Genomic DNA, 16,888 nt, shown 5'->3' on the forward strand with positions numbered 1-16,888 from the left:
CCTTCCCTTCCGAGCCAGGCTCAGTACTGGAGACCTGGCCGATATGGCCTTTCCCTGGTAAGTCGTCCACCCCCCCCTCCCCCGAACTGCATTCAAATGGTTTTGAAGGGGAACGGCCACAGGGGATCCCTGCCGACTGTAACCCGGTTACTACAGTAAGGTGGGAGTGCAGGGGGCGAAAGAGGCCGACATCTTGGCCTTTGCGTCCCTAGTAGCCCGGCGAAGGATTCTACATGTGGAAAGAAGTGAAGCCCCTGGGCATGGAGGCCTGGATAAACAACATGGCAGGGTTCATAAGACTGGAACGAATAAAAGATGCGTTAAGAGGATCGGCTCCGGGGTTCACCAGGCTGTGGCAACCGTTCCTTGACTATCTCACGGAACGATAATGGAAAAACAGGAAAGACAGCAGCAGCAACCCAGGGGGGAGGGGGGATTATTCAGTGTTCTTGCTTTTTCTTAGTTAGTTGTTGATATTTGCTTTTTGTTCATTTCTTTTTCCATCTGTTAGTTTAATATATTATTTAAATAACGTTTAATGTATATTCCTTTATTAAGTTGTAAAAACGGAAAATCTTTGTTTGAAAAACTTCAATAAAATATATTTTAAAAAAAATACAGTAAGGTGGTGCATGGAGCTTACCGGACGAATAGAGGATGAGCCAGTTGTTTGAGGGGATGGAGGATATTTGCGAACAGTGCGGGGCAGCCAGTCCCCGTGCTCTCCCGCCGACTCCTCCACCTTCCTGGGTGCCCAACCCCAAACCCTCTGCTCCACACTCACCCCAAGCAGCTCCACCACCTCTGCCAGGTCCTCTGAAGCCTCCTGCCTTGGACAGGCAATGACACCCCAGCCCCATCTTTTCCTCTGTCACACCTTCAATAAAGCCCTCACCCAGGCTGCTGCCTCTTATTCGTTACACTCCTGGTCTGGCAAGCCATAAACCAGCCCACCGATGGAAGTACTTCACTTCCTCACCCTCACCAGAAAACACCCTGAAATCAGGTGGGAAAGAATCAGGAAATTCCACCTCTAGCAGGCAAATGTACGACCACTCACTCCACTTTGCCTTCTCAATTAATTATTGTACCTGTATGCCAAATTTGAGATTATATACAAGGATCCCGAAGCACCATTCTGCAGCCCATCCTGAAATACCATCTGCTTCTCCATTCTGGTCAAAGGAGACAGCCTCATTTTTCCCACATCCAATTTGCCAAATATTTGCAGTCTATCACTCTGTACACTATCCTCCTCAAAATTGCTTTCCTACCATTGTACAAGCAGCAAATTTGGCTGAAAGACATTGGAGACCCCTCCCAGTTGCATTCTGATCATAGAAGAGCTAGTTTCTATAGTATATTCCCACAAAGCTTTGTGCAATATTAAATTATTCATCCTTCTGTAGCCAGTAACAGCCATTTGTGTTTTATCAAGTCAAATCTAATGTAGCCAGTATTAGTTAGTCAAAATCATTTGCGTACTTCAGTTACATGACACGATGTCATTGGAGTGTCCCTTTAAGAACTTTGTCTTACCACATGGCTTCAGTGATGTCATTGTGGGTGGAGCTAGGCTGTGGCTCTGTGGGTTATTACTTTCGTTTTGGGTTGGGAGCTGGCTGTGGCTCAGTTTTGCTTTGAGTTGAACTGGTTTGTACTGTACAGGTTGAAAAGAAGTGTTTCTTTATCTTCATTTTAAAAGCTGTTTCCAGACTGCTTGATAACAAGGTAATTGCTTTCTGGAAGGAATTCAAACCTGCTGTTTGGAAAGGAAACAAGAGTATCAATACCAAGTCTTGAGTGCTGGGCCACACCTTTGAAAAGGGGGTTCTGGTTATCAAATTGGAACAGTAAAGGGGGATTCATTAAGGGTTATATGTAAATTACTGTAGCTGTGTAGGGCATTTATGTTTGCAGTTGATAAAAAATGCTTAGAGTGGACTTCCGGGTGCGGTGATGACCAGCTGAGTCGCACGTTTCGGCAGCTCCGTGAAACGGACTTTTGGGCTCTTGATAGGAGCCCCAATGGCAATTTTGACGGCTAAAAACACTGTGGTAAACCAGAAGGGAATCCCCCCTGGATACGGATGGAAAAAGGAGGAGAGTGGCCAGATTGCAGTGGATCCTTTAGAACAGCGGCAAGGAAGGCAAGCAAAAACCAAGATGGCGTCGGAAGAACCAAGATGGCGTCGGAAGGTGGCAGTTTAACATGGGGCCCTGAACAACAAGAGTTCTTGAAATGCTGTGTGGAAGAGATCAGAAAGGAAAAGAAGAGCTGTTGGCCCCGATACTACAGGCGATCGAAGGGCTAAAGGAGGGACAAAAGACCCAGGAGCGGGAGCTTCGGGTCGTGAAGGCAAAGGCAGCCGAGAATGAGGACGACATATAGGGCCTGGTGGTGAAGACGGAGACGCATGAGGCACATCAGAAACGATGTGTGGAAAGGTTGGAGGCACTGGAAAACAACGCAAGGAGGAACAACCTGAGGATTCTTGGTCTTCCTGAAGGTGCGGAGGGAGCGGACGTCGGAGCATATGTGAGCACGATGCTGCACTCGTTAATGGGAGAGGAGGCCCCGGCGGGTCCGTTGGAGGTGGAGGGAGCATAGAGTGATGGCGCGAGGACCGAGAGCAGGAGAAATTCCTCCGTTTTAAGGATAGAGAAATGGTCCTTAGATGGGCGAAGAAAACTCGGAGCAGTAAATGGGAGAACGCGGTGATCCGCGTTTATCGAGATTGGAGTGCGGAGGTGGCGAGAAGGAGGGCGAGCTTTAATCGGGCCAAGGCGGTGCTTCATCAAAAGATAACATTTGGAATGCTGCAACCGGCAAGACTGTGGGTCACATATCGAGGGAGGCACCACTACTTTGAGACGGCGGATGAAGCGTGGACTTTTATTGAGGAAGAAAAACTGGAATGAGTGGGTTATTAAAAAGAACGTTCGAACAAAGCCGAGGTCAGCCAGAGTTTGCTGACTTCTGGGAGCAACATGGGGGGAGTAATTACGCTAGCGGGGGATCTAGCGGGGGGGGAATTACTGGGTTGCTGCTGCTGGGGAGAGGATGGGCGGGGGGGCACCGCCTGGGGGAGATACAGCTGCGTGGGAACCGGGTGAGGAGCTGGAAAAAGGTGATGGCTAATCGACAAGGGGGGGGGTAGGAAGCCCCCCAACTCGGCTGATCACGTGGAACGTGAGAGGGCTGAACGGGCCGATAAAGAGGGCACGGGTACTCGCACACCTTAAGAAACTTAAGGCAGATGTGGTTATGTTACAGGAAACGCACCTGAAACTGATAGACCAGGTTAGGCTACGCAAAGGATGGGTGGGGCAGGTGTTCCATTCGGGGCTAGATGCGAAAAACAGGGGGGTGGCTATATTAGTGGGGAAGCGGGTAATGTTCGAGGCAAAGACTATAGTGGCGGATAACGGGGGCAGATACGTGATGGTGAGTGGCAAACTACAGGGGGAGACGGTGGTTTTGGTAAACGTATATGCCCCGAACTGGGATGATGCCAATTTTATGAGGCGGATGCTAGGACGCATTCCAGACCTAGAGATGGGAAAGCTGATAATGGGGGGAGATTTTAATACGGTGTTGGAACCAGGGCTGGATAGGTCGAAGTCCAGGACTGGAAGGAGGCCGGCAGCAGCCAAGGTGCTTAAAGATTTTATGGAGCAGATGGGAGGTGTAGACCCTTGGAGATTTAGCAGACCTAGGAGTAAGGAGTTCTCGTTTTTCTCCTATGTCCATAAAGTCTACTCGCGAATAGACTTTTGTGCTGGGTAGGGCATTGATCCCGAAGGTGAGGGGAACGGAGTATACGGCTATAGCCATTTCGGATCACGCTCCACACTGGGTGGACTTGGAGATAGGGGAGGAAACAGGAGGGCGCCCACCCTGGAGAATGGACATGGGACTAATGGCAGATGAGGGGGTGTGTCTAAGGGTGAGGGGGTGCATTGAAAAGTACTTGGAAGTCAATGATAATGGGGAGGTCCAGGTGGGAGTGGTCTGGGAGGCGTTGAAGGCAGTGGTTAGAGGGGAGCTGATATCAATAAGGGCACATAAAGGGAAGCAGGAGAGTAAGGAACGGGAGCGGTTGCTGCAAGAACTTTTGAGGGTGGACAGACAATATGCGGAAGCACCGGAGGAGGGACTGTACAGGGAAAGGCAAAGGCTACATGTAGAATTTGACTTGCTGACTACAGGCACTGCAGAGGCACAATGGAGGAAGGCACAGGGTGTACAGTACGAATATGGGGAGAAGGCGAGCAGGTTGCTGGCACACCAATTGAGGAAAAGGGGAGCAGCGAGGGAAATAGGGGGAGTGAGGGATGAGGAAGGAGAGATGGAGCGGGGAGCGGAGAGAGTGAATGGAGTGTTCAAGACATTTTATAAAAAATTATATGAAGCTCAACCCCCGGATGGGAGGGAGAGAATGATGGGCTTCTTGGATCGGCTGGAATTTCCCAAGGTGGAAGAGCAGGAAAGGGTGGGACTGGGAGCACAGATCGAGGTAGAAGAAGTGGTGAAAGGAATTAGGAGCATGCAGGCAGGAAAGGCCCCGGGACCGGATGGATTCCCAGTCGAATTCTATAGAAAATATGTGGACTTGCTCGCCCCGGTACTGACGAGGACCTTTAATGAGGCAAAGGAAAGGGGACAACTGCCCCCGACTATGTCTGAAGCAACGATATCGCTTCTCTTAAAGAAGGAAAAGGACCCGCTACAATGCGGGTCCTATAGACCTATTTCCCTCCTAAATGTAGATGCCAAGATCCTGGCCAAGGTAATGGCAATGAGAATAGAGGAATGTGTCCCGGAGGTGGTCCACGAGGACCAAACTGGGTTTGTGAAGGGGAGACAGCTGAACACGAATATACGGAGGTTGTTAGGGGTAATGATGATGGCCCCACCAGAGGGAGAAACGGAGATAGTAGTGGCGATGGATGCCGAGAAAGCATTTGATAGAGTGGAGTGGGATTATTTGTGGGAGGTGTTGAGGAGATTTGGTTTTGGAGAGGGGTATGTTAGATGGGTGCAGCTGTTGTATAGGGCCCCAGTGGCGAGCGTGGTCACGAATGGACGGGGATCTGCATATTTTCGGCTCCATAGAGGGACAAGGCAGGGATGCCCTCTGTCCCCATTGTTTGCACTGGCGATTGAGCCCCTGGCGATAGCGTTGAGGGGTTCCAAGAAGTGGAGGGGAGTACTTAGGGGAGGAGAAGAGCACCGGGTATCTTTGTATGCGGACGATTTGCTACTATACGTGGCGGACCCGGCGGAGGGGATGCCATAAATAATGCGGATACTTGGGGAGTTTGGGGATTTTTCAGGGTATAAATTGAACATGGGGAAAAGTGAGTTGTTTGTGGTGCATCCAGGGGAGCAGAGTAGAGAAATAGAGGACCTACCGTTGAGGAAGGTAACAAGGGACTTTCGTTATCTGGGGATCCAGACAGCTAAGAATTGGGGCACATTGCATAGGTTAAATTTAACGCGGTTGGTGGAACAGATGGAGGAGGATTTCAAGAGATGGGATATGGTATCCCTGTCAATGGCAGGGAGGGTGCAGGCGGTTAAGATGGTGGTCCTCCCGAGATTCCTCTTTGTGTTTCAGTGCCTCCCGGTGGTGATCACGAAGGCTTTTTTTTAAAAAAAGGATTGAAAAGAGCATCATGGGTTTTGTGTGGGCCGGGAAGACCGAGAGTGAGGAAGGGATGCTTACAGCGTAGCAGGGATAGGGGGGGGCTGGCACTACCGAGCCTAAGTGAGTATTATTGGGCCGCTAATATTTCAATGGTGAGTAAGTGGATGGGAGAGGAGGAGGGAGCGGCGTGGAAGAGATTAGAGAGGGCGTCCTGTAGGGGGACTAGCCTACAGGCTATGGTGACAGCCCCATTGCCGTTCTCACCGAGGAACTACACCACAAGCCCGGTGGTGGTGGCTACACTGAAGATTTGGGGACAGTGGAGACGGCATAGGGGAAAGACTGGAGCCTTGGGGGGGGTCCCCGATAAGAAACAACCATAGGTTTGCCCCGGGGGGAATGGATGGGGGATATGGAATGTGGCAAAGAGCAGGAATAACGCAACTGAAAGATCTGTTTGTGGATGGGAAGTTCGCGAGTCTGGGAGCGCTGACCGAGAAATATGGGTTGCCCCAAGGGAATGCATTCAGGTATATGCAACTGAGGGCTTTTGCGAGGCAACAGGTGAGGGAATTCCCGCAGCTCCCGACACAAGAGGTGCAGGACAGAGTGATCTCAAAGACATGGGTGGGGGATGGTAAGGTGTCAGATATATATAGGGAAATGAGGGACGAAGGGGAGACTATGGTAGATGAACTAAAAGGGAAATGGGAAGAAGAGCTGGGGGAGGAGATCGAGGAGGGGCTGTGGGCAGATGCCCCAAGCAGGGTAAACTCGTCGTCCTCGTGTGCCAGGCTAAGCCTGATTCAGTTTAAGGTATTACACAGGGCACATATGACTGGAGCACGGCTCAGTAAATTTTTTGGGGTGGAGGATAGGTGTGCGAGGTGCTCGAGAAGCCCAGCGAATCATACCCATATGTTTTGGTCATGCCCGGCACTACAGGGGTTTTGGATGGGGGTGACAAAGGTGCTTTCGAAAGTAGTAGGAGTCCGGGTCGAACCAAGCTGGGGGTTGGCTATATTTGGGGTTGCACAAGAGCCGGGAGTGCAGGAGGAGAGAGAGGCCGATGTTTTGGCCTTTGCGTCCCTAGTAGCCCGGCGCAGGATATTGCTAATGTGGAAAGAAGCCAAGCCCCCGGGGGTGGAGACCTGGATAAATGACATGGCGGGGTTTATAAAGCTAGAGCGGATTAAGTTCATCCTAAGGGGGTCGGCTCAAGGGTTCACCAGGCGGTGGCAACCGTTCGTCGAATACCTTGCAGAAAGATAGACGGAATGGGAAAAAGGCAGCAGCAGCAGCAGCCCAGGATCGGGGGGGGGGGGAGGAGGAGGAACCAGAAGGACTCTCAGGGTTGTTAATATATACTGTATAGTATGAATAGGTCGTTGCTACAGAATTATATATTGGACTGTTAAATTATATTTTTGGAGAGTGTTACTTGTGACAAGGCAGTTGCCAATTAGGGCTAGTTTTCATTTGTTATTTATTATTTATTCATTTTTTGTTTATAAAATAGGTCATTGTTATTTGTGTTGTTATAATATTGTAATATTACAATACAATGTACTGTGTTTTCAATAAAATATTTAATTAAAAAAAAATGCTTAGAGTGTTTATAAAAATGTAAATTTGTAGAATAAGTAATGTTTTTTGATCAAAAGCACCAAAGAACTCTACTGAATAACACCTAAAAGGCAGGCTCGTGCTCAAGTGTTTGCTAAACCTGGCCCATAACACTAGTGGAAACAGTTCACTTCAGGTTTAATTATAACAGCTTCTGTAATTTGTCAAAACTTCGTACATGGCTTCATATCCTATAACTCTTCATCTTCAAATAGTCAAGATTTAACTTTGCCCTTCAATAGGGAAAAATTACACGTTCCAAGTTCAGAAGCACTGATGGAAGCAGACCAACAGAAAATCAGTAATTGCAGTTGTGAGGTTACTTTAAAAAGAAACACAATGTACAGATGAAAAGGTAGTGTTTAGTTAAATATTTGCCATGGTTCAAAATTAATAAGTCAGCAAATAATTACTTCAAAACTACAGGTATTTACATTTTTAAACCATGAAGTTAAACTACAAAGCTGATTTAATGCCAACAGCACAAGGAAATGGAACCCAATAGAGAGTAAACATAAAAAATAACTTTTAGTTGCCACAGTTACTACAGGAGATACTAGCCTTCAAACAACCAAGCTTACCAAGCAAAGGCTAAAGGTCCCAACAGTATGCCAAGTGTCCTGGTGAAAATGTGCGCCACAACACGATGATTAGCCCAAGCTTCTCCCATATTGCTGCAGCATGGGCATCAAAGATTGACGGTACATCCCATCAGAGCAAGGAAAATCAACTCTTTCCTAATTAGGAGGTTGACAGTCATTTTACTCACCAATCCTTGGCTCATTTAACCAAACAGGGACATGAGCAATATAGGCAGAAACCTACTGGCACAAATGAAAACAGTTATTGTGCAAACATGTCAGCCCCTGGATGTAACTGCAAGAGTTGTCATAACCAAAGGCAGCTCCCAAGTAATTCCTCAGACAGTGAATGCCATCAGAGAATTAGAAAATGTCCAGCCTTGGACACTGCTAGCAAATTGCAACATTTATGCCAGTTAATGACCATCTGAGAATCTAAACTTCATTACAAACAACAAAGAACAAAGAACAAAGAAATGTACAGCACAGGAACAGGCCCTTCGGCCCTCCAAGCCCGTGCCGACCATACTGCCCGACTAAACTACAATCTTCTACACTTCCTGGGTCCGTATCCTTCTATTCCCATCCTATTCATATATTTGTCAAGATGCCCCTTAAATGTCCCTATCGTCCCTGCCTCCACTACCTCCTCCGGTAGTGAGTTCCAGGCACCCACTACCCTCTGCGTAAAAAACTTGCCTCGTACATCTACTCTAAACTTTGCCCCTCTCACCTTAAACCTATGCCCCCTAGTAATTGACCCCTCTACCCTGGGGAAAAGCCTCTGACTATCCACTCTGTCTATGCCCCTCATAATTTTGTATACCTCTATCAGGTCGCCCCTCAACCTCCTTCGTTCCAGTGAGAACAAACCGAGTTTATTCAATCGCTCCTCATAGCTTATGCCCTCCATACCAGGCAACATTCTGGTAAATCTCTTCTGCACCCTCTCTAAAGCCTCCACATCCTTCTGGTAGTGTGGCGACCAGAATTGAACACTATACTCCAAGTGTGGCCTAACTAAGGTTCTATACAGCTGCAACATGACTTGCCAATTCTTATACTCAATGCCCCGGCCAATGAAGGCAAGCATGCCGTATGCCTTCTTGACTACCTTCTCCACCTGTGTAGCCCCTTTCAGTGATCTGTGGACCTGTACTCCTAGATCTCTTTGACTTTCAATACTCTTGAGGGTTCTACCATTCACTGTATATTCCCTACCTGCATTAGCCCTTCCAAAATGCATTACCTCACATTTGTCCAGGTTAAACTCCATCTGCCATCTCTCCGCCCAAGTCTCCAGACAATCTAAATCCTGCTGTATCCTCAGACAGTCCTCATCGCTATCCGCAATTCCACCAACCTTTGTGTCGTCTGCAAACTTACTAATCAGACCAGTTACATTTTCCTCCAAATCATTTATATATACTACAAAGAGCAAAGGTCCCAGCACTGATCCCTGTGGAACACCACTGGTCACAGCCCTCCAATTAGAAAAGCATCCCTCCATTGCTACCCTCTGCCTTCTATGGCCTAGCCAGTTCTGTATCCACCTTGCCAGTTCACCCCTGATCCCGTGTGACTTCACCTTTTGTACTAGTCTACCATGAGGGACCTTGTCAAAGGCCTTACTGAAGTCCATATAGACAACATCTACTGCCCTACCTGCATCAATCATCTTAGTGACCTCCTCGAAAAACTCTATCAAGTTAGTGAGACACGACCTCCCCTTCACAAAACCGTGCTGCCTCTCACTAATACGTCCATTTGCTTCCAAATGGGAGTAGATCCTGTCTCGAAGAATTCTCTCCAGTAATTTCCCTACCACTGAAGTAAGGCTCACCGGCCTGTAGTTCCCGGGATTATCCCTGCCACCCTTCTTAAACAGAGGAACAACATTGGCTATTCTCCAGTCCTCCGGGACATCCCCTGAAGACAGCGAGGATCCAAAGATTTCTGTCAAGGCCTCAGCAATTTCCTCTCCAGCCTCCTTCAGTATTCTGGGGTAGATCCCATCCGGCCCTGGGGACTTATCTACCTTAATATTTTTTAAGACACCCAACACCTCGTCTTTTTGGATCACAATGTGACCCAGGCTATCTACACCCCCTTCTCCAGACTCAACATCTACCAATTCCTTCTCTTTGGTGAATACTGATGCAAAGTATTCATTTAGTACCTCGCCCATTTCCTCTGGCTCCACACATAGATTCCCTTGCCTATCCTTCAGTGGGCCAACCCTTTCCCTGGCTACCCTCTTGCTTTTTATGTAAGTGTAAAAAGCCTTGGGATTTTCCTTAACCCTATTTGCCAATGACTTTTCATGACCCCTTCTAGCCCTCCTGACTCCCTGCTTAAGTTCCTTCCTACTTTCCTTATATGCCACACAGGCTTCGTCTGTTCCCAGCCTTTTAGCCCTGACAAATGCCTCCTTTTTCTTTTTGACGAGGCCTACAATATCATTCGTCATCCAAGGTTCCCGAAAATTGCCGTATTTGTCTTTCTTCCTCACAGGAACATGCCTGTCCTGTATTCCTATCAACTGACACTTGAAAGCCTCCCACATGTCAGATGTTGATTTGCCCTCAAACATCCGCCCCCAATCTATGCTCTTCAGTTCCCGCCTAATATTGTTATAATTAGCCTTCCCCCAATTTAGCACATTCATCCTCGGACCACTCTTATCCTTGTCCACCAGTACTTTAAAACTTACTGAATTGTGGTCACTGTTACCGAAATGCTCCCCTACTGAAACATCTACCACCTGGCCGGGCTCATTCCCCAATACCAGGTCCAGTACCGCCTCTTCCCTAGTTGGACTGTTTACATATTGTTTTAAGAAGCCCTCCTGGATGCTCCTTACAAACTCTGCCCCGTCTAAGCCCCTGGCACTAAGTGAGTCCCAGTCAATATTGGGGAAGTTGAAGTCTCCCATCACCACAACCCTGTTGTTTTTACTCTTTTCCAAAATCTGTCTACCTATCTGCTCCTCTATCTCCCGCTGGCTGTTGGGAGGCCTGTAGTATACCCCCAACATTGTGACTGCACCCTTCTTATTCCTGATCTCTACCCATATAGCCTCACTGCCCTCTGAGGTGTCCTCTCGCTGTATCGCTGTGATACTCTCCTGAACAAGTAGCGCAACTCCGCCTCCCCTTTTACATCCCCCTCTATCCCGCCTGAAACATCTAAAACCTGGAACGTTTAGCTGCCAATCCTGCCCTTCCCTCAACCAGGTCTCTGTAATGGCAACAACATCATAGTTCCAAGTAGTAATCCAAGCTCTAAGTTCATCTGCCTTACCCGTAATGCTCCTTGCATTAAAACATATGCACTTCAGGCCACCAGACCCGCTGTGTTCAGCAACTTCTCCCCGTCTGCTCTGCCTCAGAGCCACACTGTCCATATTCCCTAGTTCTCCCTCAACGCTCTCACCTTCTGACCTATTGCTCCCGTGCCCACCCCCCTGCCATACTAGTTTAAACCCTCCCGTGTGACACTAGCAAATCTCGCGGCCAGGATATTTATGCCTCTCCGGTTTAGATGCAACCCGTCCATCTTATACAGGTCACACCTGCCCCGGAAGAGCTCCCAGTGGTCCAGATAACCGAAACCCTCCCTCCTACACCAGCTGTTTAGCCACGTGTTTGTCTGCTCTATCTTCCTATTTCTAGCCATCACCAGTGGGCCACCATTGACAAAAAGACTGGACCAATCAGGCCGGCGATTCTACAGCAAGAGACCCAACTCTAGTCTGCACAAAGGCATATGGTTGGAAATGTTTACTATGACTGGGAACTTCCCCCCCCCCCCCCCCCCCCCAAGCACACTACATGGACTGCAGCTGTTCAACTACCACGACCACCCAAGGACAATGCATGATTACTGTGCCAGCAACCCCACATTCCTATCAGCTCGCTGGTAGCATAGTCACAGGAGGTCAGCCCACCTGATGTTACATTGCTCAAGAGGCTTGGACTCCAGGGATTCCATCTTTTCCATGAACAAATTTCAGTTGTTTAGCAAAGATTATGATCAGTGCAGCTGTCACAATGCATTTTTTCTACATTAGTTCAAGACCCTATGACAGCCAAATGACAGAACCAACAAAGTGGAAAATGAAACCCATTGCAAGTACTAGGGTCAAGCCCAAATCCCAAGTATTTATCATGATCAACCGGAAAGCAATGCAATTCATCTAATTTTGCAGCAAGTCTATAAAATCGTGAAAGCTAGGGCAGCCCAGTGGCACTGGTTAGCACTGCTGCCTCACAGCAAGGTCCCAGGTTAGATCCCAGCTCTGTGCAAATAGCTGTGTTGTGTGGAGTTGCCACATTCTCAGTGTTTGCGTGGATTTCACTCCCACAACCCATCTTTGCAAGGTAGGTGGATTGGCTAAGCTAAACTGTCCCTTAATTGAAAAAATGAATTGGGTACCTTTTTTTAAAAAATCCACATGATCACATCTTCAGGATAATCCTGACTCATGCAAGTGTCCCTTTCCTGTAGGACAGCTTCAGTGATGTCATTTGTGAGTGGAACAGTCAATGAAAGGGGGTTTAAGTGTTTTGGTTTCATTTTTTTGTTTTGGTTGGTTTGAACTGCAGAAGAAGCACTGTTAAGATGCAGGAAGTTTCCTAGTTTTATTTTAAAGCTGTTCCAGGGAACTGAAAGCACATTGGGTGTGGCAAACTGCCTTGGTCATTTTAAAGCTCGACTTGCTTTCCAGAAGGCATTTTCAATCTGCTGGTTGGAAACTGGACCAGATGTTATTACAATGTGTTGGGCCGTGCCCTTGAAATGGGTTTTGATTTTTATTGGATTCGAACAGCTAAGGGAGATTCATTGATACAAGCACTTCGGAAGTCTGATGAATCACATCTGCAGTGAAGGCTCTTGTGCTCATCCTAGCCAAATCCAACCTAAAAAAGTTATAGGTCAGGTGAGCTTAATAATGAGTTTCTAAGCCCTGGCTCATAACATGACACATTTAGTGACAGATGTAGTCACAAGGAGGCAAAATTCATACAAAGGTCCAACAAGCAAGGTGGGAAACTATTTCATACAATAGAGAGAAACTTGGATGCACATTTGCCTTGAAATTGCACAGTTCATTCATTCGACTCTGTTGACTACAACAGAGAAACAAATCCACAGCAGTTATGCAAAGACTTTATAATTCCTCAGGACAGACCACATTTGCAGTCGTGCATAATCTTGATCACCATCCTTCAAATTTGAGAGATCAAAGCAAACAAGTAAGGATCACCTGCAAATTCCACAACTTAAAAGCAAAGGTTTAGAAAGACAATAGCTAGCAAAACCAACTCAGACAGACCAGATAAAAGGAAAAGGTCTGCTTAAAGGACAGTAAGTGGCTCTGCCATGCAAAGTGACAAAGACAGTTGTTCAACATGCTGGTAAATGCTTAACTGGACAAGTTATTGTAGTAGTGCAGGCCAAGATATGCACTTCTTGCATTTTTAACCCTGTTCATAACAAATACATATTCAGAACATTTAACCAGACCATTACTTTTCACAAATTGGCAAACTTGTCACAATAGGAGACAATAAATGTCACACTATAGCATAGTGTGCTTAACACATTGAATACTCTGGCATACTATTGCTTCTTTCTCCACTCTGGCCTGAACTACATTTAGGCACTGTTTGTTCACTCCACACATGTTCAGCAACATGCAGCATGCACAACACACTGGAAATCTCAGATAGCATGCACCAAGATCCCTGCCAGTCTCAACTAGAAAAACCATGCAAGTGTTGTAATACATAGAAAATCTTATTACTTTTACGAACTGGTCCTCTCAATCTCAAGGATTTTTATTCAGCGATAAACCAACAAACTTGATTTGTTATAAATCAACAGCTTGACAGGACTCACCATGACCATACAAGCACAAAAAAATCTGATGCAGTCTGGAGGATCACTGCATTGTCAGAAGTAGTTTTTAAATTTAGAGTATCCAAATCCTTTTCCCCTCCAATTAAGGGGCAATTTAGCATGGCAAATCCACCTACTCTGCATATATTTGGGTGGTGGGGGCAAGACCCACGCAGACACAGGGAGAATGTGCCCACGGAGGGGCAGTTTTTGTTGGCAACAGAAATCAAATACCATTTGTTCATGTAGACTTCTAGCAGTCTTGTCTAACATTCCCTGAAGTAAACCTCAAGTTTAAAAAAAGCAACTATTCACTTATGAACACAGCACATGGCTGTGCACTGTTGGTTGATAGAAGTATAGAAGTATGTGGGCAAATATTTTATGTGAAACACAGTAGGATATCAGGTGCCAAATAAGTGTATTTTCTAGCACAAACAACAAGTCTCAGGGTATCTGGGTCAATTATCTACACATTCTACTACACTTTGTCTCAAAGCAAGGTTACCCGATAAATACGTTTATACTCTTGACCTCATCTGTTGCTGGTGGTGTGATCAATGGCCCCTAACTACCCAACATGAGCTACCCATCAGGTACCTCAATATTTTCCAGAGAAGGCATCCCGACTTGAATATTTCCTGGTCTATACTCCCAGTTCTAAACTTTTGCACCTGGTCCAACTGCATGGAGTTATGTTTTAGAGTAGCCCAAGTTCAGTAAATGATCTCTTTCTACTAAAAAGGAACTAACTCACTTGTCAATTGCTGTCTATAACAATAATAATCTTTATAGTGTCACAACACTGCTATGAAGTTAGTGAAAAAACCCTAGTCGCCACACTCCCAGCACCTGTTCAGGTACACTGCGGGATAATTCAGATTGTCCAAATTACCTAACAGCACATCGTTCGGGATGAGGAAACCAGAGCAACTGGAGGAATCATACAGTCACAGGGAAAACATGCAGACTCCACACAGACAGGTGACCCAAGCATTGAACCCAGGTCCCTGGCACCATGAATCAACAGTGCTAACCAGCTACAAGTTTTAGCATTTTCCTGCATTAAGTATGACAACTGTTTAAGCACACCACAATTAGACTGAATTAACTAATTTACAATAGTAATTGAACACTGCTCAAAGTTAGGAGCAAGGTTAAGGATTGAGAGAAACCCATCCACAAAGTATGGAAAGTATACTTGCCAAACTCTAGAGGACAAGTTACCATTAAGTAGGAGAAAGGAGGACGATTGGTCTGTTCTATGTATACAAGTTCCCAGTTGTTTCAGCATCAGATTTCATCTACAGTACTTCCTTTGAAAAATTAAACTCACATTCAACTGCTATCATTTTCAGTGAAAGCCAGCATAGTTTTTGGCTTAATCGTACACCTAACCAGACTGTACACCTAACCAGACTGTACACCTAACCAGACTGTACACCTAACCAGACTGTACACCTAACCAGACTGTACACCTAACCAGACTGTACACCTAACCAGACTGTACACCTAACCAGACTGTACAGATCCACAATAATTGCTGATATCAAATGCAAACAATTTGGACACAACATCCCATAACAAGCAAATAGCCCAATGTCCCCTTTCAAAAAATAGTCTGACAACACCAGGTTAAAGTCCAACAGGTTTGTTTCAAATCACTAGCTTTCAGAGCACAGCTCCTTCCTCAGGTGAAAGAGGTGGGTTCCAGAAACATATATAGCCAAAGACGCTACACAATACTTTGAATGAGTCTTTGCGGGTAATTAAGTCTTTACAGATCCAGACAGAGCAACTGGAGGTATAAGTGCCATGGGGCCTCAAAATGGAAAAAAGGGCAAATGATTAAAGGCAACATGTATTCAGCAATACACAACCTACCTGCATTGAAGTTCAAGAAATGCAACAATGTAGATTTTCCAACAAGGTTCATTAAACTGCTTTCACACAATCTTAGTCTTGTCTTTTAGACAAAAACTTTGAAAGAAATTGAAGTGTCAGACATTCCATAACATTTAAAACTAGTACAGCCAGCTTGTGCAGTGGGTGAACTCAATGAAATCCCAAGTTAGTGTCGACTCTGGGGCATCAAGAAATCACAAGACAGGAACTTAACTAACTTCCTATACTATGAGGAGAATTTACACATGACATTTTATGCATCACCCTGCTGTGGCCCGCTTCCAACCACATTTTGACCAGATGCCAAGATAACCCAGAGCGAGCGATAATGACCCCAACGTTGATTTTGTTTAGTCAGGTCTATTAATTATTAAGTGCACAAATAAACAAGTTGGACCATATAGACTTTTTTTTTTTTTAAACGTGCATACCATCCCGGTGCTTAGCATTTCAGCAAATCGTTACTTCCTCTTTTGGGGGATAAAGTTAACACCGACAGCATTCGGCAACAAGTCGAATCACTCAGCACACGCATTCCGACACTTACACACATTCTAACACTCACACAGATGTAGCTAAACTCGAGTTACAGATGTAGTGAGTGGGCCCGTAGAGAAAGGAAAGGGGGGGGGGGGTGGAAGAGAAAGAAAAGGAATGCCCTGACATTTCCATTCGGTATGCGGACCCCAGCCGCACCCACCCTCCCTCCGGCCTGTCAAGCGCTTCCCTGCCGCCCCCTCACCTTGATCCGGACCTCGTAGGTGGTGTACCGCTGCCTGCCCACCCCCATCGTCTGCGGGGTGCCCACGTCGATCTCAAGGAAGTTGCTGGGCGGCCCGTACGCGTCGTTAAGGTTCTGGGGCTTGGTTAAGAGCCGCCTGGTGTCTGGCAAAGCCTCCGCCATTTTCCTTTTTTTTTCCCCCTCTGTCTCCTGTCAGCGCCGCTGACGATTCTTGTTGCCGTCGACCAGCTGACAGCGAGGTTGCCCCGCCCCCATCCCGCGGGGAAATATGGGAGTTGCAGTTCCGCGCGGCGGGAGACCTGGAGCCGGACGGCGGCAGGTGGACGGACTACAGTTCCCAGGATGCTGCGCGGCCATTCGGTTGCCTGCTCTCCCCAACCAGGTGATGGATATTAAAGTGCCAATTCAAGTGAAAGTGGGAGGTCAACAAGGACAGTTATTAAGTACTTCACGTCAATGGACGCAATTTGTATGTA

General features: G+C 46.7%; 1 protein-coding gene across 1 annotated transcript in view; it reads right to left on the reverse strand.

Moving 5' to 3' along the window:
- Window positions 1-16,629, reverse strand: part of snx3 (sorting nexin 3) — a 93,288-nt gene extending 76,659 nt beyond the window's left edge. The window contains exon 1 of the mRNA XM_072499962.1: window positions 16,413-16,629. Coding sequence (XP_072356063.1) covers window positions 16,413-16,574 — 162 coding nt within the window. The 5' untranslated portion in view covers window positions 16,575-16,629. The remainder of the gene's footprint in view (window positions 1-16,412) is intronic.
- Window positions 16,630-16,888: the final 259 nt, after the last annotated feature.

Source organism: Scyliorhinus torazame, chromosome 4 (assembly GCF_047496885.1).
Source record: "Scyliorhinus torazame isolate Kashiwa2021f chromosome 4, sScyTor2.1, whole genome shotgun sequence".
NCBI lineage: Eukaryota > Metazoa > Chordata > Chondrichthyes > Carcharhiniformes > Scyliorhinidae > Scyliorhinus > Scyliorhinus torazame.